The sequence below is a fragment of the Ochotona princeps genome, chromosome 6 (assembly GCF_030435755.1).
Source record: "Ochotona princeps isolate mOchPri1 chromosome 6, mOchPri1.hap1, whole genome shotgun sequence".
Classification (NCBI taxonomy): Eukaryota; Metazoa; Chordata; class Mammalia; order Lagomorpha; family Ochotonidae; genus Ochotona; species Ochotona princeps.
The window spans coordinates 3,742,521-3,765,520 of record NC_080837.1 but is presented as its reverse complement, the minus strand read 5'-3'; the positions used below and the strand labels follow the sequence as shown (position 1 = coordinate 3,765,520).

Sequence of the window (23,000 nt, the reverse complement as noted above, 5' to 3'; positions counted from 1 at the left end):
GAGAGCCCCTGGCACTCCCGTGGGAGACCCAGATGGAGTTCCAGGTCCCTGGCTTTGGCCTGGCTGTTGTGGCCATCTGGGGAGTGGACCAACAGATGGAAAATCTCTCTATATATAATTTTAAAAAAAAGAAAATATAAAAAAAAAATGATTTGAAAGCGTAGTAAGAAAGGAGAGACCAGAGGGAGAGGTTCCATCTGCTGTTTTACTCCCTGAATGACCACAGTGATGAGAGGCTGGAGCCAGGAGCCGGAGTTCCAGCATAGTCTCCCATGTGAGAGTGGTGGGAACAGAGTGGAATCAGAAATGCAACAGCCAAGATGTGAGTTGGGATAGAGAGCCAGCCTCAGTGGTTTAACAGGTGGTGCCACAGTGCCAATCCTGGGGGTGAAAACTTTTTAAGGTTATTTAATTTTAGGCCCAACGTGATGGCTCCATTGGCTAAATCCTCACCTTGCTGGTGCCAGGATTCCCTATGGGTGCCAACTTGTGTTCTGACTCCTTCACTTCCCTTCTAACTCCCTGCTCCCTGCTTGTGGCCTGGGAAAGCAGTCGAAGATGGCCCAAAGCCTGGGGACCCTGCACCTGTGTGGGAGACCCGGAAGAAGCTCCTGGCTCCTGGCTTCGGATTGGCTCAGCCACTGAGGCTCTTGTGCTCACTTGGGGAGTGAATCATCGGACAGAAGTTCTTGCTGTCTCTCCTCTCTGTAAATCTGACTTTTCAATAAAAATGTCTGTTTTAAAAAAATAATTCAATTTTATCCGTAAAGCAGACTCACAGAGAAGGAGAGGCAGAGAGATCTTCCATCTGCTGATTCAGTTCCCGGTTGGCCACAGTGGCCTGAGCTGAACTGAAGTCAGGAGCCTCCTCCGAATCTGCCACGTGGGTGGAGGGGCCCAAGAACCCGAGCTATCCTTCCCCACTTTGCCAAGCCACAAGCAGGGAGTGGATTAGAAGTGGAGTAGCCAGAACCAGTGTCTGCATGGAATGCAGATACTACAAGGTGGAGGATTAGCCTATTGAGCCACAGTGCTGGCTCCAGGGATAAATGTAAATACTGGGGTCTCTAACGGGGAGACCTGTGCTGCAAGGAAAACAGGAGCTGGCTGTGTTGTAGACTGCTTGGAGCTCAGCTGTGTCTGGCTTTGCCCAGGCCTGTTTGCACTTCCACCTGCCTTGGGCTGGTTTCTGCTACGCCCTCCCGCCTCCTGCTGGCAGGACTCCTGGCGCTTGACTTTTCCTTGAGTGGCCGCGATGGTGTGACTTGGTTTTTACCACCTCAGTAGGGACAGACAGCCTAGCTCAGAGTTGAACTTCATGTAAATAGCTGAGCCGTTCCCCGTCCCTCTGGCCGGTGCTGCCCTGCCTGTCTGCTGCTTCCAGTGTGCCCTCAGTAGCGACGGAAGTGGCCGCCCGGATCCCGCAGTGCCTGTGGGGGTTCCATGTGGGAGGGAGGCCACTGGGTCGCCGATAGTACAGTGAGAATTGGGAGACTTGGCCCTAAATGCCTGAGCAGACAGGTGGGGGGATGCTTTTCGCTGCATCCTCTCCTCACTTTCTACCTTCCCAGTGGCTTGTGTCTAATAACAAAAACGCAAAGTTCTCTCCTTGTTGAACTGTGGGCACACTCCATGTGTCAAGTGCTGGGCCTTGGCCAAAACCCAAGGTGGCCGTGCTGTGTGGGGGTCAGGGAAATCATGGTGGGAACCCTCCTCCAGGAAGCAGCTGGTTTAGCTCTTTGCGTTACACAGTCCTGCTTCTCAGTGTAACTGACAGAGACCCCTTGGCAGTCACCCTGAGCCGGTCTTTGCCCGGGAGTTGTTAAACAGAACAGGAGGTTGGAAGGTGGCATCTGTGTGCAGTGCCGAGGGGCGGGGAACACGGGGAGCCTGGGTCAGGCAGCGGGGCTGGCAGGCAGATGACGGGGATTCTCGCAGTAGGCTTGGCAGGAGCTGGCGAGTGGTGTGAACAGAGAGGGCTTTGTGGGAGTTTGGTCACGAGGTTGTTGGCTAAGATGGTAAATAGCTTTGGGCCGCATCGCAGAGGAGGCGGAGTGGCTGAGGGGAGGAGCTGCGAGTTGCCACAGTTGGCGTGGAGTTCCTCATGCCTTTCTGGTGTCTGGACAGAAAACACCTCAGGACAACTGCTTACAGGGATGGTATAGGAAGTCCTTGACCTCCAGTCTAAGTTGCAGAGATGAGGTGGTGAAACAGTGGTACCTTCTGCAGTCTCCCTGCTGTGTGCGGGGTCTCAAGGTGCGACTGTACAGCTCGCAGGTGCTCAGCCCTGGCCATGCTTCTCTCATTGTGCTTTCTGAGGGGTGGGTCTGTTAACCTGTCTGGCTGTGTTGACCCAGAGTGACCTGAGTTCTCGTTCCCTGGGCTCTTAACCTTTCTTCACAAACCCTTCCTTTTGAGCAGAACACAGACACACACACACACGCACACCACCACCACCACCATCACCACCACCACCACCACCACCACCACCACCATCACCACCATCACCATTCCCCAAATGCCTGGACTCTGTCTGCTGTGTGCTGTGTGACAGAGGCCCAAGTGCTTGGACTGTTCTCCACCACCACCACCACCATCACCACCACCACCACCACCATCACCACCACCACCATCACCATCACCACCACCATCATCACCACCACCACCATCACCATCACCACCACCACCACCACCATCACCACCACCATCACCATCACCATCACCACCACCACCACCACCACCACCACCACCATCACCACCACCACCACCATCACCACCACCATCACCACCATCACCACCACCATCACCACCATCACCACCCCCACTCAGTCTCCCATCTACTAGTCCATTCCCCAAATAGCCGTAATGGCTGGGCTGGGCCAGGCTGAGCCCAGATGCCTGGACTCTGTCTGCTGTGTGCTGTGTGACAGAGGCCCAAGTGCTTGGACTGTTCTCCACTGCTTTCCCAGGTGCTTTAGTGGGGAGTTGGCTTGCAAGTGAAGCAGCTGGGACCTGAACCAGTATCACAGGTGATGCTGTAACAGCTTAATCTGTTGTGCCACCACACAGGCGCTGGTATGGAAGCTTTGGGTGTTTGGGATGGGTGCTGGTCTCCGCAGGGGCTGCATGCCTGGGAGACAGGTGTCCCATCCTGAGTGACGGAGGAACTGAGTTCAGCCCTAGCCTCTGGTGCGGCACATCCGAGCTCAGTCACTCACGCCTATGCCCTTGCTTCCTGTACCATCCCTCTCTCCCCACGGGGTCACTGATCCTGGGTGCCCAGTGTGAGGCGCTGATGTCTCGGAGGAAGCTGAGTGTGTAGACACACAAGCAGCCATCTCTGTCCTGGCACTGAGTGGATGGCTTCCACCCAGCCCTGGCAGCAGACTGCTTCGATCCTGGGAGCATTCTTCCTTTCCAAGTTTGTTTGACCTTCTGCCTATGTGGTGGCTTGTGCTACACCACAGGTCCCCTGTGTCCCTGGAAATGCACTCTGTGTGGTTTTCCTGCCCTTGTTTCTACCTGCCAGGTCCATCTTGCATAACGCAGTATGGCTTGAATAAAGCCCTCCAGAGTCAGGCCCTGCCCGCTGCTGGATACAGGGCCCTTATGCCAGCCTCTGGCGCCAGGCAGGGCCATCGCCATTGGCTCACGCCCCCCTGGGCCTACATGCAGTCCCTCCCAGGCCCCATCCAGAGCCCCTGGTCTCTCTGATGGATGTGCAGCCCAGCTGGCCTTCAGACATGGAGCAGGTTCATGGTGGGAGAGCCCTGGCCGGCACTTTGTCCTTTGCCCCTGTGGTCAGGGTGGGGACCTTAGGGACAGGCCTGCCCTGTGCCCTCAGTGCTTGCACCGCCAGTGGGCAGAGCTGTACAGTGAGTTGGGAAGCTCCTTGCTAATTTTTTTTTCTTTCCAGTATCTACTATTGGAAAAAACTGTCCACGTTAAGGGAAGTTACTAGACGAGTATGCTGACCTGCCTCTTCCCCCCAGGGATACGCTGGCTCTGTGTGTGTGTACAGTGAGCAGCTGTGCACTGGTCACTGCGGCCACCCCTGACCTCCCACGCAGCCAGCCACAGGCTTGCTCTAGGGAAACCTGAACCTGCCACAGAAGACTCCTTTTTTTTTTTTTTTCATTTTTTAAATTATATTTTTGACAATCTTTACATAGTTAATTAGGGTAAAAAGGTTCAAGGGCTACAGGAAAATGGGTAAGACTATTATTTCCATATTGTTTCCTTCATATATCTGAGGTAAAGGGGGATTTTAAGGGAGAAGCCCCACCTAGTCTTCCACCCACCCCAGGTCCCCAGTGTGGGGCATGCTCCGAGGGTCTTGCTCAAGTGGTTTTGATAGTTCACCAGTTATGAATTGCTGCCAGTCTCGCCACTCCAAGCATGATGAGGTCGTTGAAGAATCAACTGATTAACATAGTCCATCCTAGAGTCTCTGTTTGCCTAGTTTTTCACTGCCAATATATAGCTGAGGTGGTTTATTAACTTGTTCTGTCTTCTGTCTTTTCTTGGTTAGGGTTCTGAGTCTGGCATTTCGATTGGGGAGATCCCCAAAGAAACTTTGAGGTGTTCCCAGACCAGATTCTTGTATGTTCTAGCAAGTACAGGGCCCGGCACAGTCCATCGCCCCAATCAGCTGGTGGTTGCAATTGCTGGGTCGATTCTGTTTCCAGTGCTGTCTTCCACTAGAACCAGTGGGTGTTGCAGTCCGTCCTGGTTCTGCCCAGCACACACTCGGCCCTCGCATAAACCAGTGGGAGCTGCAGCCTAGTCAGAGTGACCCACATTAACCTCCACCAGGCCCACCCCCTACCCTGGTTTGCCAGTATGTGTAGCAGACTAGTCCAGTCTGTCCCACATCCTATTTGGCTCTCATACATGTCGATGGGCTTTGAAACCTATTTCCATATAACCAGCTCAACTATCCAGCCCTCATAGATGTTGTTGAGTGTCTCTCTGTCTAGCCACCCCATCCCCTGTCCTAGTTTTCGTGCCCTCCTGTGGGAGTGGTAACCCAAGAAGGAGGAGCCCACTATTTTCCTCCCAGGACATTCCCACCACCGGATTATGCTCTCTCCAGGTGGTTCTGTGGTTTAACTTGACAGAATTAGCCCCCAGTGCCAGCTTCTGCCAGCTGATGCTGTGGCTAAGCCAACCAACCCTCACCTACTCTAAATTGTAGTTTGCACCAGTAGGAATAATCAGCCCAGCCTGACTTTTCCCTGATCTAGTCCACATGAGGTGCACAGGTGTTGTAGCCCTGCCTGGTCTGGTCTGCCCCCATCCCAGCTCATGCTCTCCAGTGGGAGTAGCTGTCCAGCAAGGGAACCCCTCCATATCCCCCTGCCGGCTCTGCCCCCTCCCTTTCTGGTTCTCACGTGTGCTGTTAGGCGCTGCAGTCACATCCAGTACAGGCAACCTCACCTTGGCATTCCGTATGTGCACTGGTTTTTGTCGCAACCGAAGCTGGCTTGACCTATAATCTGTTCTGGTGCTCGGATTTGCCAGTGGATGACGTGAACTGATTCAGCCTGGTCTGTCCCCGACCCATGCCAAATGCATGCTAGTGGGAAACTTTCCATGCCTATTCATGCTACTTCCCCCATCTGCTCATGGTAAAGGTGACTGTGCCTGCCTAACCAGGTGACTGTTAGCCCAGGAGCCTGGCCCCGCCTGGCCCTGCTAATCCAGCTGTTTCTAATCTGCTGTGGTACACTGCAATTGCTAAGTATCTTCAGAGGAGTTGCCCAGGCTCCTCCATCAGAACCCCTCCCAGTGCCAGATTTCTCGCATACCAGGGGGTCCATGAGCCAGCCCTACTCAGTTCACCTCCTGTCCTAGCAGGAACAGTGACTTTTCCTGACTGGCCTTCAACCCAATCTGGTTCTTGCTGTTGGATGTTTCAGCCCAGCCACGGCTCGTCCATACCCACATACAGCTCACACATGGCTCAGTAGGGGTTGAGACCTAGCCTCGTCCATCCCACATCTATTCTGGTCTTCCAGGACACCAGATGGTGTTGGAGTCTGGCCCGACTTGGTGCCTCAAGTCCCAGTCCACACTTGTGCCAAGCGAGACCGCAACTGTATCCTGATCAGAATGCAGTCCCCATTCCAGCCCACGTGCCCCTTGGTGGGAGCCTCAACTCCAATAGGGTGTCCCCTTAGCTCCCCAACTGGGCCTGTTCCCAGCCATAGATCGCGCGCATGCCAGGGATTGCTCTGACTTAGCTTGGCACAGCCCCTCACCTTTTCCGACCCCTGCCTTAGACACTGTGTCTTAGTGTCCCTGGCTCACGCAGACCAGTAGGTGCAAGAGCCTAGCTCGGCATGACCTGTGCTCCATCCTGGTTTCTAATTTTGCTTGTGGGCTAAGGTTTGCTCAGTCCGGCCCGGTACATCCCATTCCATTACTGATACACACATTGGCCAGCCGTTGGAGCTACTTTGCCCAGCTTGTCTGACCCCCAGGTCTGGACCATGTGTTCACCAGCAGAAACTATGACCCGCCAGGGGAGTTTCCCAAGTTCCTCCTCTTGATCCACTCCCAGACCCAGTTCTCATACATGCCATTAGGTTTTAGGTCAGTGCCTGGCGCAGTCTGGCCTTCCATTTGGCCTTGTATGAGCTGGTGAACGTTGTGGCCCGGCCCACCCCACACCCTATTCAGGATGCACATTCGGGTGCTGCTGTCTTGACCAGTCCAGACTGTTGTTCCTTAACCTGTGAGTGATGGCAGGCTGCTTGGTCACACCTAGCTTAGTCCATCACCACCCCATCTCTTGAACTAACCCGTGGTGCTAGAATTTCCACATGGTTTGGCCCACACATCTCCCACAGAATCTACCCCCGGATATGGTTCTCTAGAGTGCTGGTTAATATCGTGGTCCTGCCTGATGTGACCCGTGTGCTGACCTACCATCATGTCAGGTAATAGGATATGATCCTGCTAGACAAGCCCCGAGTCTTAGGATTTGCATGGACTGGTGTTTGGTGGTCAGCATTGTTCAGTAATTACAAGTTCTTCGAAGGAAAAGTTACTCTGTCATTGGGAATCTTTAGGATTGATTCACATCCCAGAAGCTCAGTGGGTTCAACGTGGAGCTACATAAGCAGCAATTCAAAGAACCAAAACCCTAGAGCTTGCTGCTGGGCGGCCAGCAGGCGGAGCCTGGTGCCAAATGGCCCACTGGCTGCCCGGGGACAGCTCACCACATGCATGTGGTGGCTGGAGTCAGGGAACTGAGCATGGAGATGTCCCGGCTTGGGACCCACCAGTAGCCAGCAGGCTGCTGAAGTTTCGCCACAGAAGATTCTAACACCTGATATTCAGCTGTGCCTGGCAGTATCGAGGTGCTCTCTCTCTGATTCTGTTTTTTTTTTTTTTTTAAAGATTTATTTATTTTTATTACAAAGTCATATGTACAGAGAGGAGGAGAGACAGAGAGGAAAATCTTCTGTCCAATGATTCACTCCCCAAGTGACCGCAACAGCCGGTGCTGCGCCGATCCGAAGCCAGGAACCAGGAACCTCTTCCGGGTCTCCCACGTGGGTGCAGTGTCCCAAGGTCATTGGGCCGTCCTCGACCGCTTTCCCAGGCCACAAGCAGGGAGCTGGATGGGAAGTGGAGCTGCCGGGATTATCCTGGTGCGTTCAAGGCGAGGACCTTAGCTGCTAGGCCACGCCGCCAGGCCCATTCTCTAAGTTTTTTAAACTTCCCAAAGGTGAGGCGGTTGCAAACCCATGTGGGCTGTTGATTAGGATGGAGAGTGAAGGGGAGGTAAGAGAAGTTTCTGCCTTCCCTCTCAGTGGGAACTTGAGCAAGGAGAGATGGGCGCTACTCCTTGCTGTCAGCCTACAGGAGTGCCAGGGATGGGGATGGTCTTTTGATGTTGCCTTACCCCAGTGTGGGATGGGGGAGGAATGTCCTGAGGGTGTTACTTGAGTGGTCTTAATTGTTCTGAAACTTGTTGGCTTCTTCAAAGCAGAGGTGAGAAATTGCTAGTAAGTTCTGTTGGCTTTCCATGTCTTCCTTGGTGTATCCAGATGTGGGTGCTTGCTGTAGATCTTGGCCTGAAGTGTTGTTCAACTTGCTTCTCTTTCCATTCTTTGATGAGGTGCTTTAAGTCCTGTGTTGGATTGGAGGAGTCTTCTCTTTTGTGTGCATCTGGGTATATATGCAGCTGAGGTAGCTTAGTCTAGCAGCATGTGCTCCAAGCCAGATCACACATTTGTGTGATTTTCTCTGAAGTCTGGCATCGGGTGTCTTGGTCGAGTTGGGAGCATCCCAAGAATCCCTACCAGGCCGGTCCTCAGACCTGACTTGAGTGTGCCGGCAAGTAGAGCAGCTTAGCTTATCCAACTCCCTGCCCGCACATGCACCAGGGAGTGCATCTGCTTGGCTCGACCTACCCACAGCTCTGGTTCCCATGCATATTGGTAGATATTGTGTCCTACTTGGAGAGACCCTCAGACTGCATCTGTGTGCCTCACAGGTCCTAGACCTAGCTCTCATACACTTTCGGGTGTTGTGGTCAGAGACTGGCCCCCAGGCCTGGTACTCAGCCATGTCAGTGAGTGCTGTGGCTTGGTCCAGCCTGCACCCAGTCATGTGTGCCTGCAGGTACAATGGCCCAGCTCTGCTGTCTGTCAGCAGGTGGTCCCAGCCCACAGCCAGTATGGCTCCCGTGCTCACTGGTGGATGTAGTGGCCAATTCAGGCAGACCTCCAAAAGCCTTACTAGACCCAGCCCCCTGATCTGATATAGATGTGTGTGTGTGTGTGAGAGAGAGAGAGAGAATGTGAGTGTCTGGCGGCCAGACCTTAGGAGGCCTCTGGGTCCCTCTGTCCCACCCCACATCCCAGCTCTATCACTCATTTATGGGTGCACTGACTCCCACTGTGGCCCATTCCTAAATTTGGTGCACAAGGTTGCATGTTCTGCTTGGGCAACCCAGCAGTGGTGGCATGGTGTGGTAAGCCCACCTGTTGCCAGGTGCTGTGGTTGGGCCCCCTGCCGTGGGCAGAGGGAGCAGGGTGCTGTTTCTAATCTGCTGTGGTACACTGCAATTGCTAAGTATCTTTTCTTTTAGCCTGGAGAAGTTCTGCCAGCTTTATTTTATGGTCTTGATTTCCATGAAGGGTCTGTGCTGGCTGATCAGTGGAATGGCCCTTTGGTTTTCAAGAGTGGGGTTGAGACTTAGGCCTGGTTTCTCTTGGCCTTGGCCAGAGTGGGTGTCCTGCCTGTGTGTCTCCTCCCCAGGGCTTTGGAAGGGGCTGCCTGCCCCCAACTCCTTCCCCCATCTGCTCATGGTAAAGGTGACTGTGCCTGCCTAACCAGGTGACTGTTAGCCCAGGAGCCTGGCCCCGCCTGGCCCTGCTAATCCAGCTCCCAGCAGTGCCCAGACAGCTCCCAGTGGCTCTTAGCTGGCAACCCCACGCCCTGGGTGGCGGCCTCGTTTGCTGAGGCATCCGCTCCCTCTGCGCCCTTCCCATCAGCTGGGTGGCCTGGGTGGACTGGGCCGTGTTTGGAAGGGACGTTTTTTTCCTTTGGGAAAAGCTGTGAGTGCGCTGCCTTCCTGGCTGGTCACCCTCAGTGTCGGTGCCTCCACTCAGGTCAGCAAGGATGAGGGACCTGTGCACCATGGGTGCCCTTAGGGACTGTGAGGGGGAGGCTGTGTGTGTTGGGGGGCAGTGAGGGGGAGGCTGTGTGAGTTGGAGGCTGGGGGTGGGGAGGCTGACAACAGATGCTACTGTGAGCTAGGGACTGGAGGATGCTTAGCCCAGCAGCAGCCTTTTTAAGCAGGCGTGGGGACTGTGGGGACGGGCTTGTGATGCAGGCAGGACCAGGGTCTGTCTGACAGGCTGGGCAGCACACTGCTATTGAGGCTGTTTGTTCGTTCTGGAAACTGCTGCTGTAAACGTGGCTCTAAATCAGCTATTGACATGCCCCCTGGGATGCCGGGACTGGCGTCACAGCAAAGTTGGAAGGCGGCACTGTTGGTGGTCAGGACGGGGCTGGGCCTTGGGGAGCTGACAGGGTGGCGTTTTTGATGTTGAGCATTTTAATTGTTTCTGTCACAGGAGGTAGTCCTCTTACCTTCCCATGGTGGCACTGGATGAATTCTGTGACATAGCACATAAAGCTGCCTGCTGCTTCACTGCAAATCCAGCTCCCTGCTGGCATACCTGGGAAAGCAGCAGAGGATGGCCCAAGTGCTAGGGCCCTTGCACCCATAGGGGAGAGCTGGAAGAAGCTCTGGGCTTTGGACTGGCCTAGTGCCTGGCCATTGTGGCCATCTGGGGAGTGGACCAGCAGGTGGTTGATTTGTCTCTGTCTCCTCTCTTTGTAGTTCTGCCTCCCAAATCAATACATATACCTTATAAAAGGAAAAAGGCCATGTCCTGTCTTTGGGCTTATGTGTGCTCACCTCTGCTGAACGCCAGAGCTTGGAGGGCGTGGTCTGTCTGCAGGGACGGTCAGTGTGGGGCCTCGGGGGCAGAGTGCTGCAATGGCCGCTGCCATCCTGCCCTGGTGTGGACCCAGCCTGGGGACGCCAGGTACTGGCTGTAGCGTTGTCTCAGTTTGGCTAGGCCTCGCCATGGCCTCTGTGAAGTCATTTTCATTTGCCTGGAGTGAAAGCCCTACACGAACCCCTGCCAGTAGTTTGGAGGTGCCTCCTGTGCTGAGGGGGGACATTGGGACAGCAGCAGGTGAAACGCTTGGAAAGAACAGTGGCTAATGCAGGCAAGAATGGAGGTGGGTGGCCAGGCCCTGAGTGGAGGTCAGCCCCCTGCAGGTTGAGCTCGCCCACCTCCGGGAAGGAAGGTGTATTTTCGTGGGTGGCTGTCGGCTGCTCTGGCCTGCATGCAGGCTGCCGGGGCGGGAGGTGACCAGGTGCAGGGTCCTGAGAAAGGGGAGCCCGTGTCAGGACTGGCTTTCCCTGGCTCCCCTCACCTCGCTCTGTCCCGCAGACTCTGGCCTGGTCGTTCCAAGTGTCTCCTACGAGCTGCATAAGAAGCTCCTGGCTGTGGCCGAGAAGCACGGGCTGACTCTGGAACGGAGGCTGGAGGTGACCGGCGTGTGTGCCAGCCAGATGGCCTTGACTCTGCTCGGGGGACCCAACAGGTACGTGCCTCCTGCTGGGCTGGGCCAGAGCTGGCTGTGAGGTCTAGGGGTGCATCCAGACCGAGCAGAGCTGGCCATGATCCTAACGACTGCACTGCAGAGAACAGGGGCCAGGGAACAGGGGCATGGGCAGGGTGCGGGCTGATACCTGCCAGGCACTTCCTGTGTGTCGGCCACCACTGCCAAGAGACCTGCCTTGGTGCAGCGTCCTGGGAAGGCAGACTCCCACCCAGCCCAGGGAGCCTGGCTGGCCATGGAAGACACTTTGCAGTCACCCTGAATTAGGGGTGTAGCTGTGGCCTCTTGCAATGCCAGCACCCGTGTTAGAGCATCAGTTTGAGTCCTAGCTCTTGTGCTCCAGCCCACTTGCTGCTCATGCAGCTGGGAGGTGGCTTATGGCCTGAGTGCTCTGCTTCCTGCGCATCCTGTGGGAGCCCTCAGTGAGCTCCCGGCTGCTGGCCCTGCTCCTGGCCTGGCCCATGTGGGCATCTGGGCAGTGAACCAGCAGGGGACCTCCCTCTGTTTCTCTCCCAGGCATTCTGCCTTCCATCATTCCTCCCTGTCCCCTGCTGAGTGCTGTCCTACATTGGCACCAGCTGGGAGTTAGGAGTTGCGGAAAGGAGAGCAGAGTGAGCCCGAGGCGAGGCTGAGCTGGGTCGGGGAGAAGGCAAACCCCTGTGTGCAGAGTGCTGGCTGCCTGGGCATCAGCCGGGGACAGCAGGCACATGGGGCTGAGTGGGCCACACCAGGAACCCCTGAGCCCATGAGAAGGGGCTGCATGAGCTTCCTGGGGCGAGGCCCTGACAGTCACATGGGGTTGGCGCTCCAACAGTGGCAGGGACCGGACTGTGGCTGATGCTACCTCACCCTCTTCCAGGCTAAACCCCAAAAATGTTCACCAGAGGCCCACGGTGGCGCTGCTCTGTGGGCCCCATGTGAAAGGGGCTCAGGGCATCAGCTGTGGCAGGCACTTGGCCAACCATGACGTCCAAGTCATCCTCTTCCTGCCTAACTTTGTCAAGATGCTGGAGTCCATCACCAACGAACTCTCTCTCTTCAGCAAGACCCAGGGCCAGCAGGTGTCCAGCCTCAAAGGTGGGTGTGTCTGCGCCCAGGCGGGCTGCCCTAGTCCCTGGGCGGGCTGCTGGCGCCACCAAGTGGCAACTGGTGGAAGCCCATGGTGTGGGAGCCTGGGTGCCCCTGGCCTGCTCCGTCCCCTCAGCTCCCGGGCACAGCTGGGGACTTGCTGATCTCAGATGTTCATGGAACAGGCACCACCCCTGATGCCAAAGGCTATGATCAGGCTTGCAGGCGCTTACTGCTCTTTTTTCACAGCCGTGACGTTCTGCAAGGTGGGGGCAGGGAGCAAAGGAGTGTTGAGTGGGTACAGCATCAGGGCGGGGCCCAGCACTGCAGGAGGTACACGAGGTGCTAGCTGACCCAGTGCAGTGCGGGCTGGCGGCCGTGGTGCAGGGAGCCAGCACATTGGCAGAGGTGTGGGAGAAGAGTTCGGGATGGCTCTGTGATCTTGGCCTGAGTGACTGAGGTGCTGTCTCTGAGTGGGGCCAGTGCGGTGGGCTGAGAGCATACAGCCCCAGTGCACGGGAGCATTGAGGCCATGGTGAGACGCCACCTCAGCTGCGGGTAGGGAGGGCTGGGCCGGAGGCTGAGAAATCAGGGAGTTCGGGTGACCTGGGCAGGTGAGCAGGAGTGGTGGGTGTGGTGGGAGTGTGAGCCCTAGCTACCTGCTGTACTGGCTGGTATGGAGCCAAGGGGGCAGAGCAGGACTGGAGGGTGGGCCTGGTGAGGGTCACGCCTGGGCCCAGGCTACCTGTTCTCAGGCCGTGCTCCTGTGGGCACAGAGGACCGCTGACCTCTGCTCGGTGCCCTGCAGCGAGTGCTCTTGCCTGCCTCCTGTCCCCTTTCCTGGGTGATTCAGCTCCTGCCCCAGCTGGGCTGGAGAGGCACTTCCCTGGGTTTGGTTGAGCTGTGGGTGGCACCCTCCCAATGTGTGCTGTGCAGGATGCTGGGTGGGGGTACCTAGGCCCTCCTGTAATGCAGGCCTGAGGGGTTTAGAGGAGGCCGCTCGTGGGCCTTGCAGGCTGTAGCTGCCGTCTCCCTGCAGATCTGCCCAGCAGCCCCGTGGACCTGGTCATCAACTGCCTGGACTGCCCAGAGAACGCCTTCCTGCGGGACCAGCCCTGGTACAAGGCAGCTGTGGCCTGGGCCAACCAGAACCGCGCTCCGGTCCTCAGCATAGACCCTCCCGTGCATGAAGTCGAACAGGGCATTGATGCCAAGTGGTCCCTGGCCCTGGGCCTGCCGCTGCCGCTGGGTGAGCACGCGGGCCGGGTCTACCTGTGCGACATCGGCATTCCCCAGCAGGTCTTCCAGGAGGTGGGCATCAACTACCACTCGCCCTTCGGCTGCAAGTTTGTCATCCCCCTGCATTCGGCCTAGGCTCCCAGCCAGCCTCCCGCTGCAGAGGACAAGCGCCTTAAGGATGGAAGCTTCTTGGACTTGGTTGTGCTTTGCTCTTTTGGGTTGATTTCTTGGCCAGAGAATGGAGCCCTCAGCTGGGGCAGGCTCCCTCCAACCCCCACCTGCCCTGTACCGGGGGCTCTGCTTCCAGAGGGCTGGGTGGAGTGCTTGTGGCGGCAGAGCCCGTCCTCTAACCATGCCGTCCACTGGGCTGCCCCCACCCACCGGAATCCCGAGGGCGGTGGCTTCCTTTCCACTGCATCTCTGAGAGGTGGGAGGGCAGGCCCTGCACCACTGATCTGAGGCTTCCTCAGATGGGGCACCCCAGGTTGTGTTTCTGTAGTGCTGGAGTGCCCACCCTCTGCTGGGGGTTGCCTAGTCTTGGGGAGCCTCCTCAGGGTACAGCTTTAATGGTCAGTGTTGGGGAGGCCCTTGGGGGAACCTGGTGCTGAGCCAGACGAGGCTCCCTGGTGCTTGTGTCCTAGGGTTCCTCTGACCTCCCCACCCCACCCCTGAAACACTCCTTTGTGGCTTCTGTCCCCCAGGAGGGCATGCATCCCTGCCCACGCTCCCCAGCCCTGCACTGCTGTTCATACCAGTCAGCTGACCTGTGTCCAGGGTGCCAAAGCAAGACTAGTTCTGGGTTGGCGGGCTGGGACCAGGCTGCTACAGAGGACTCGGCTCGAGGGTCTCTTATGCTCTGGGGCCTTTATTCTAGGAGTTGATGGGAGGGCTGGCCCTTCCCCTCCTGCAACGTGAAGTTGTCTCTGCAGTGTGAGGCAGCCAGGGGCTCTGCTCTGGGCCAGGCACTGCAGAGGCAAGCCCAGGATCCGGAGAGCAGGCTAGCATTTTGGGGGGCAGTGGCCTGGGGTATCGCCTTGCTGAGGGCCACAGCAGTCTGCAGGCCTCTCCCTCCGTATCCCAGGCAGCACTGAGGCTCCTCCCACCTGCTCTCTGAGGGCCCTGGCTGGGTGGGTGACAATAAAGAGACAATAACGAGGCTGCGCTGTGTGGTGACTGCCCTGCAGGTGACCTGGCTGGCCCAGTGTACACTCAGCGCTCCATAGCCGAACTGCTGAGAAAGACTTTATTATCGTGGCAGGGAGCACAGGAGCCTGGCGACGGACACACTGTACCCGGGGTTACAAACAGTAAGAAACACTTTATTATAACTTTACAACGTATAAATAGCTCGGTCAAGTCTGTGCTTCCTGGCAGCTGGGCACCACGTCCCCCAGGCTCCTGCCTGCCTTCACATTGCACTGTTCATGGTGTGGCTCTGGCCCCGGGCCCGGTGGGAGAGGCCGCAAACAAGGGACCAGCAGCAGCCCAGTCCCACTCCGGCTCACAGCCTGCGCTTGTCATCTGCTTGGGTTGCGGCTGGTGTGCAAATTCCGCTCCTCAGGGGTCAGGCCAGCAAAGAAGGGGTGCAGCAGGGCCTCTGCCAACGTGATGCGCCGGGCAGGGTCGAACTCCAGCATCCGCCGCATGAGGTCGAAGAGCTGCACGTGCTCCTGGGAGTCCTGCAGCATGTAGGTCTGCAGGGACATGCCGCAGTCACGGAGTGCCACACGGGGTCCCCGCACCCATGCATCCCAACATCGGGCTCCCCTCACACCCCCACCTGAGAAAAGGGAGGGTCAGGGAGGACACCCACAGCCTGGGGAGAGGGGAGGCTGACCTTGAGGGGTTTGCAGTTTTCCTTCACGTAGCGGCCATCCGAACTGTTCTCATCCCAAACTAGGCCCCCTTTGTAGAAGTATTTCTGCTTCCTGACAGAGGTCACACACATATGCCAGGTCAACGGGGACCAGGGGCAAGGCTGGTGGGGACATTGTGGCTGTGGCCATGTCCAAGGACCCCTCCCTGGGCAGCAGAGCAGCAGGGTTCCTACCGAGTCCGGCGGATCATGTGGGCAGGGATGGGCCCCAGAATCTTCTCCATCATCACCAGGTGCTCTCGGTTCTCGTGGGTCTGCAGGATGCCAGGACGCGGGTCAGGCCCTGTCCCAGGCCCCTCGCCCAGGAACGCCCCCTCGGCCCCACCCCCCACAGGGCACCTGGAAGAGCGTGAAGCCACGATAGTACTCGAAGAGGATGCAGCCGATGCTCCAGACATCGCAGGGCTGAGCCCAGCCCAGCTCTGAAAGCCAAGGGGAGGGGGAGTGTGAGCGCCAGGCCCCGCTTTGCCACCCAAGCCCAGTGCAGGGCTGGGGCAAGCTCCCCCCTGCCACGCGGCCCACATCTGGCCCTCACTCACCAAGGATCACCTCAGGTGGCCGGTAGTGCCGGGTGGCCACGATGGTAGTGTGGTGCTCGTGGTCGAAGGTGGCGCTGCCGAAGTCGGCCACCCGAATGCTGGTGTTCTTCACCGACTTCTCCTCACAGCTCTGCAAGGCCACACAGCCAGCCAGTCCCGACTTGCCCCGGTGGGGAGACCCACCCCCCATGGGTACCTCCTGCTCCTAAGTACCTTGTGTTCATTGTAGAGGGTCTCAAACTCGGAATTGACAAACAGGATGTTCTCGGGCTTCAGGTCGGTGTGGGTCAGCTGGTTCTCATGCAGAACTGTGGGGGGAGGCGGTACTGAGGCCCCAGGCTGGCCCTGCGCCCGGGAGGGGCCCCTTGTTCTGAGTTCAGGCTCTGGACACTGCTGCAGTGGGAGGCCGAGTCAGGCCTAAGACTCCTGCGGCTGCACAGCCAGCCCGCACAGCTCAAGTGCTGGGTCTGAGCATGGGTCAGGCTTCCAGGTTTGGCCAAGCTGCACCTGCTGTTACATGCTCAATCTCTCCGTCACCCTTCCAACCGTGGAGGACCCCAAGGGTCTAAGGCTGGGAGGCGGGGCACTCACAGCGCAGGGCGTGGCAGAGCTGGTAGGCCATGTGCCGCACGTGGGGCAGGGGGTAGGGCTGGAAGTTATTTTCCTTGAGAAACTCGAAGGTGTTCTTGCCCAGCAGCTCGAAGGCGATGCACATGTGGCCATGGAAGTTGAACCAGTCTGACATCAGCACGCACAGGCTGTGGGCGGGACGGGCGGGCTGAGACTGGGTGGGAGCCGCCCTCGGGCCGGCACGTAGGCGCAGGTGCAGAGAGGTCAGTGGCATCCCCTCCCCAGTGCGGCCTCCCGGGCCGGGTGACACTCACAACTTGTTCTCCTTGTCCTTCTCCTTGATCTTCTTGAGCACGTTGATCTCCAGCCGTGCGGCCTCCCGGTACTTGCCCACATTGCGGATGATCTTCAGGGCAACCTGAGACTTCCCCCTGGACCCCCGGAAGGAAGCAGAGCGACCGTCAGCAGTCACCCAGCTGCCCTGGGCCTGACAGGGAGGCTTCTGGCGCTGGCCTGGCCTGCTGGGGCCAGCTACCTGCTACACGTTCAGCCTCCCACGGGCAGTCCAGGAAGGTGCCAAGGCCTGGCAAGGGGGAAGGGTGCTGGTGCTGGGGCCAGGACCCTTGGTTAAGTCCCTTGAGGGCCGCCACCATCCCTGCACTCCGCACAGCCCACCGACCCCACCCTGGGCTGCCGCATATGGGATGTGAGCAGAAAAGCAGCCCAGTGAGGTGGGCCACCCAGGCAAGCCCCCAGATGCCCAGGGCACACAACCTGGGCAGCCCTGGCCTAGGAGGGTGTGTTCTCTGAGGCTGTGGAACAAAGCTGCTCCAGAGTTCTCCTTTCCCCTCTCACTGGGAGGCCGCGCCCTACAGTGCCTCCCAGGGCAAGCCCTTGTCCCCCAGCGGCCGACCCCCTGAGGGTCTGAATGCCAAGCCTGCACCACCCTGACCTTAGAGTTCTGGGGTGTCTCCATCTGGTCCCCACACCAAGGGCACCCTGCACTCACATGGGCCACGTTGGGCCCAGGACTTTCAGTGGAAACTGATGACAAAGGGGGCTTGCCCAGCTGGCAGCCATGGGGCTGACTGGCACCACCAGGGTCCACTCTTCCCCAGCCCCATTCTGACACAGGGACACTGCATACAGCCCTAATGGGGGCGCTCTGCCTCAGCACAGTGAAGAGCCAGTGAGCCGTGCCGGTATCTTGTGGCCAGAGCTGCACACTAACGGGCGGGACTCTGGCTCCCAGGCCTGAGAAGGGGCAGCATGACACAGGTGAACGGGCATACCCTATGGTCCCCAAGGCGTCAGCCTTGGCCTGCCTGGTGCAGATGCCCAGGGCTGTGGGACACTGGCCTGGCTCCGAGGCAGCCCGCTAGAGCTGGAGCACCAGGACCTGGGGCACAGGGGCCTCCTGCCTGCCAGACCCACACTTTCTTCCTGATTCCAGGCCCCTCACACAGCCCTTAGAAAACCTGCCACAGGGCAGCCCCTTGGTGCGCCCACCCCCGTCTCCGGGTCTCTGCTGAGGCTCACCTGGCATGGTCCAGGCATTCCACCACCTTGCCAAAGGTGCCCTCACCCAGGTTGCCCACGATCTCATCTAGGAGAGAACAGAAGCTGTGCGTGAGTGTCTGAGGGCAGGGGCACGGCGGCTCCTGCAGGTTCACAGCATTCAAATTCTCAGAAACAAAAAGGCTCTCTCACGGCTACACTCTTAACACAACTTGCTAGGTCACCACTGGGGCCCTGAGGCGCCAGCGTACCAGCAGCCCTCTGGGCAGGTCTGGTCTAACAGGGGTAGGAAGTAGAGGTAAAGTTTACGAAAGGTGGCTGTACATCGCTCCTGGAGCCAATCGCCGATCCGGCACACCAGGTGGCCCTCCTTGTCATCTTCCACACTTCGGCTGCTGCGCTTACTGCTCTGTTGGCTTCTCTGCATGCACCGCCCCCCGAAACGCCATCCGACCAATCGCATGGTAGGCGGTTCCGATTGACAGATTGATGTGTCAGTCAAAGGCAGAGGTGGAGACGGTGAGGAGCCGGTGGGTTGGTTGGTTGGATTTTCCAGATCCCAGCATTTCATAAGGCACACAGCATATATAACGATAGGGATATTGCAAGGGACACGTCAAGACACAAGCTGACTTCAAAAACAGAAAAGTAAAAACAGCTACAGGTACGTAAAGAAACTCGGACATTATTGCTAGGAGGAGCCCGCAGGCCAGGGAGCAGGCGCAGAGAGAGCGCCGGGTGCGGCTCCACTCCCGGCCGGCTCTGGCCTGAGCGCAAGACGCAGCGACGAGCCTGACTGCTCACACGGAGCCCAGCTGAGCCTCTCCTGCCACCGACAGCCGACAGCCAGCCGCCACCCAGGGCCGAGCTGCTACCTGCCCCAGACGGTCCTGCCGGCCAGACTCCGCACTACGACCCAGGCAGCCTGGCCTCCGACCACCACGGCCCCCGTGGGCCCACGCCAGCTCCCTGGCCTTGGCACCTGTGCCCACCACAAACCTCTGCACCAGTGAGAGGAGCAGAGCCACAGCCCTACGCTGCCTCCCTGTGGCAGCGTGTGGCACTGCGCAGGCCATCAGGCGGCCTCACCCCAGGCCACCTGTCAGAGCTGTGCCACCCCACAATCACAGTGGACAGGGCCCCCTGAGGGCCCGGTGTGGCACTCCACTGGCCTGCCTCCCACCCAACCTGCAGAACCCACCAGGCAAGGAGCACTACTTTGTGGCCACCCAAGGCCAGGGCGGGGGCCCTTCTGCCACTGCTGGGCGCCCCCCAACGCAGCACCAGCATGTCACTGAACATGAGACCAAGGAAGAAGCTCTCGCACAATGCTGCAGCTGGGCAGAACCGGGGCCCAGGGCAAGCTGTCCACAACCAGCACCACTGCGGCCCAGCCTCCTGTGGCACAGGTAGGGCCACAGCAAACTCGCTGGGGTCCCTGAGGAGAGACCCTGCCCTTTCCACCATGCAGCCTGGACGCACACACAGGTAAGGGATCAACCAACGCCGGAGCCAAAGTCCCTTCAGGTGCCCCTGGTGAGGAGCCAGCAGACAGGAGCCAGCGCCCTGCACTGGGCCCAAACGACGAGCGGGCGCCTGGACGGCGGCACTCCCCCACACCAGGCAGCCCAAGAGACTAGACAGCCAAGGCCCGGCAGCCGGGCGGCGCACTCTGGCCACCACTCACCGAGGAGGCGCTGCTACAAGACCTGGTGCGGCGTTTGTGGCAGTGGTGGGCATGCTTGCGGGGCCGGTAGGGCGCCCTGTCTCGGTCGCGTGACCTCCGCCGGTGGCGAGAGCGAGAGGGTCCATAGCAGTCCTCGCCGAAGGACGGGCTCCGCTCCTCACAACGGTAGGCGTCACTGTCCCGGTGCTCCCGGTACCTCCTCTGGTAGGGCACGTGGTCATGGTCATGGCTGCCGAAAGGGACACAGGACAGAGGTCAGGGGCAGCTCCCCAAGGTCTGGGGACAGAAATGGAACCAGGGCTGGCTGAGCAAGGGACACTGGGGATGGGGGTGAGTCCACTTGCTCCTGCTGGGGCCAGGAGTGCAGGTGCGAGGCAGGTGCGAGGCAAGTGCTGGGCAGAGGCGGGCTCCATCAAGGATGTACCCCCACCCATCAGAGCCTCTCTTCCCCCCCAGGGCCCTCTCACCTCCGGGGGGGAGGCTCCCTGCGGGCCGGGTAGCGCAGCCTGGCCTCGTGCTCCCGGCTGTAGGACCTCCTCCTCTTCCAGCGGGAGCTCAGGTACGGGTCTGGCTCGGGCGAGCGGTACCGCTTGCAGTGATGCATCTAGGCCAGGAGACAGAGTGTGTGTGGCTGAGCATGGGGTGGGGGCCCCCTAGGGGTTTATGAAGAGAACTCTGAGGTCACACAGGGCTGCCAGCAGACAAAGGGCAGTACCCTCTGCTGTAGAGCCCCCGGCCCAGGGCCGAACCCAGGCGGGGCGGGCGAGCAGCGTCCCAGGAGACCCTAGGTCCCTCCACTCTACAGCAGTTGCCTGCCGCGGAACCCCAGGAAAGCTCAGACAGACGGCGCCTGGGGAAGCACCACACAGGCTCACCCAGGTGCACCCAGCCCAGAGGTCTGCCCAGCCCCAGCTGGAAGGCCGCCAGGGTCCTGCAGAGGAGCATCTGTGGTTCTAGCCCAAGCTCCATCCAGCGCCCTTGAGGTACCACGCCCACCTCACTGCCCAGCAGCCTCCCCAGAGTGGCCAAGGGTTAGCTGTCCCCCAGGCTTTCCGCGCAGGCCGCACCTCACTGTCCCTGAGGCCAGCTCCCTGCCCCGCTCCCATCCAGACCACTGACGGGGCCTCCCCCGGCCACAGACAGCCCTGGGTCATCAGCCCGAGAGTAGGACCCCAGGCAGAAACCCCTCCCAATCCCCCCAGAGTCATGGCTCCCGAGGCCCACTGGGCAAGTCCCTGGCGGTTTCCCAGAGCTCGGCTTTGTGGTTGTTCAGTCATGCCATCACCTGAGTGATGGCTCACTGTTTTCTGCAATTAGCCCAGGTCAGGTGCCCACGCCAGGGATGGACAGCAGAGTCAGGTCTCGCACTAATTGATCTCCAGGACGCTCCCCGGCCAGGGCACGTGCCCTCCTGGGAGGCGTGTGTGGTCCTGCCCCTGCTTCCAGGCCACCCGAGGACCAGGCTGGAGGGCTCCCTCCCAGGGGTGACCCACAGGTCACACCCCGGCTTGGCCGAGCCCCCGACTTTGCAGGGGGGACACGCTCTGCCCTCTGGGTGCTGGCACCTGGGGAGGCAGTGGCACACGGCCAGGTGCTGGGGCCCCGGGCACCCACAGGCACCCAGATGGCCCTGCCCACGGCGGCCATTGGGGGGTGACCCAGCAAGTGCAAGAGCTCTCCCGTCACTCTGGTTTTCGCATCAACAGTAAGATTAAAAACAAACAAAAGCAAAAGGCTGCAGGCGGGTGAAGGCGCTCGCCCTCCCGGCCCGGGGCTCCGGCTGCTCACCCGCCCTTCCCGGGGAGAGCTGGGCCGCCGGGCAGCGCAGCCAGGCCCCCCGCGGTTACTGCTGGCTGGCGCGGGGCCCGCACCGGGCCGCCCGAGCCGCCGCTCCCGTCCAAGGGCACGGAGCAGGGGCTGGAAGGCGGCCAAGCCGGCAATGCAGCCATCGCCGAGCCCCGTCCCCGGCAACCGCCACGGCCCAGCCCGCCGGGCCACCCCACGCCGGGCCCCGAACCGCCCCCATCACCACCACCACCCGCAGGGCCGGGGGCTGCGGCGTCCGCCCTCGGGGCGGGTCAGGGGTGACGGGCCGGGCGGGGAGCCCGCGGTGCCGCCTGCCGCCGCGCGAGCGTCCGGCCCGCCGCCTGCCGGCCCGGCCCGCCGTCCGCCGCCCGGCTCACCCCACCCGGCCGCCCGCCCGCCGCCCCCGGCCCGCACTCACCGTCTCCCAGGCTCCGGGCCGCGTCTAGGCCCCACTCCCCGAACCGGGCGCCTCTTCCGCTTCCGGCGGCGGCCTCCGCCCGCGGCGACCCCGCCCCCTCGCCTGACGCAGCCGCCGCTCTAGCCGCCCACTCCGACTCGAAGGCGCTGGAGACCCCGCCTTCCCAGCTCGGGGCGGAGCCGCGGCCGCAGCCTCGGGTTCCGCACGGTGCCCGTCTGGGTGGGACGCTCGTAGGCAGCCCCGGGACAGCCCGGACAGCGTTCCCGGCCGGCGCGGAGACCGGGGACCGGGGCCGAGAGGCGGGATCGCTGCTGTGGAAGCAGCGAACGACACCTGGACCGCGCGGCGGCGCGTGCGGAGGAAGCGAGCCGGCCGGTCACTCTGCGGCCTTAGCCGCCCCAAACCGAAGCCCATTTTCCGGAGGAGCACACCGAGGGCGCCGCCCCCCCGCCTCGGGCGCATGCGTGCGCCGCCGGCACGGACAGCGGGGCGGGCCGCCACAGTCCCGCCCACCGGGCCCTGGACTCCTCCCTTGCCTCTGGCGTCCTCTGGCGCCAGGGCTGTGCAGCGCGGCGTGAGGGTGAGGGGCGTCAGACTGGCGGGATGTGGGGGGCAATCCCTCCCCTCCCAACCTCAGGGATCCTACTGGACGGACCAGGAGACCCCCCGCCCCAAGATCCAGGCGACCATGCGTGGCACACAATCCTGCTTCCAACTGGGAAGACAGAGTTGGCAGTTAGGGGGAGCAGCAGGGTTTGGGGAGCCCTTTGGTGGTGGGGAGTGGGTGTGGAGAGCACTGGGTCATCTTCCAGGGAAGGGGGGGGCTGCCCTGAGCTGCTGGGAGTACCGGGTCACGGCTGGGCCAGCCCAGGGACCTGCAGGGCTTATGATCTTGTCACAGCCTATGCTTATGATCTTGTCACAGCCTATGGACCCCACCATTTCCAGGCTCCCACCCATATCTGGACAGACCCACCCAAGAACCGCACGGGTGGGGTGCATGTTCTGGGACAGTAGTGGAAATACTTGGGGCCGCTGGCCGTGACCAACTGACTGGTGCCCCTGGCCAGGGGCTGGGCCGTGGCGTGGGTGGCCTCTCGGAGCTGCAGGTCACTCAGT

General features: G+C 60.0%; 2 protein-coding genes across 4 annotated transcripts in view; one reads left to right on the top strand and one right to left on the bottom strand.

The window, feature by feature from the left end:
- EDC3 (enhancer of mRNA decapping 3) overlaps positions 1 to 13,780 on the top strand; it is a 48,687-nt gene extending 34,907 nt beyond the window's left edge. For all 3 annotated transcript variants that reach the window (XM_058665467.1, XM_058665466.1, XM_058665468.1), the window contains exons 5-7: positions 10,989 to 11,142; positions 12,020 to 12,237; positions 13,268 to 13,780. In XM_058665467.1, the coding sequence (XP_058521450.1) occupies positions 10,989 to 11,142; positions 12,020 to 12,237; positions 13,268 to 13,602 (707 nt within the window). In that variant the 3' untranslated portion in view covers positions 13,603 to 13,780. The remainder of the gene's footprint in view (positions 1 to 10,988; positions 11,143 to 12,019; positions 12,238 to 13,267) is intronic.
- Positions 13,781 to 14,765: 985 nt separating this feature from the next.
- CLK3 (CDC like kinase 3) lies at positions 14,766 to 22,036 on the bottom strand. The gene is made up of 13 exons (XM_058665470.1): positions 21,882 to 22,036; positions 20,125 to 20,261; positions 19,658 to 19,886; positions 18,295 to 18,391; positions 17,992 to 18,058; positions 16,767 to 16,883; positions 16,474 to 16,640; positions 16,096 to 16,190; positions 15,883 to 16,012; positions 15,683 to 15,765; positions 15,518 to 15,597; positions 15,305 to 15,395; positions 14,766 to 15,161 (listed from the first exon to the last, which is right to left on the bottom strand). Exons 2-13 carry the CDS (start codon positions 20,259 to 20,261, stop codon positions 14,985 to 14,987), a joined length of 1,470 nt encoding a protein of 489 aa, XP_058521453.1. The 5' UTR covers positions 21,882 to 22,036; the 3' UTR covers positions 14,766 to 14,984.
- Between the last annotated feature and the right edge of the window lie 964 nt (positions 22,037 to 23,000).

Bases quoted from the DNA above. Each gene is read 5' to 3' on its own strand.
- CLK3 (XM_058665470.1), bottom strand. From the start codon at position 20,261: ATGCATCACTGCAAGCGGTACCGCTCGCCCGAGCCAGACCCGTACCTG. The intron at 16,884-17,991 runs GTGAGCCTCAGC...CCGGGGGTCCAG, and splicing joins GAATGCCTGGACCATGCCAG to GGGGAAGTCTCAGGTTGCCC. The intron at 15,162-15,304 runs GTCAGCCTCCCC...ATGTCCCTGCAG, and splicing joins AAAACTGCAAACCCCTCAAG to ACCTACATGCTGCAGGACTC.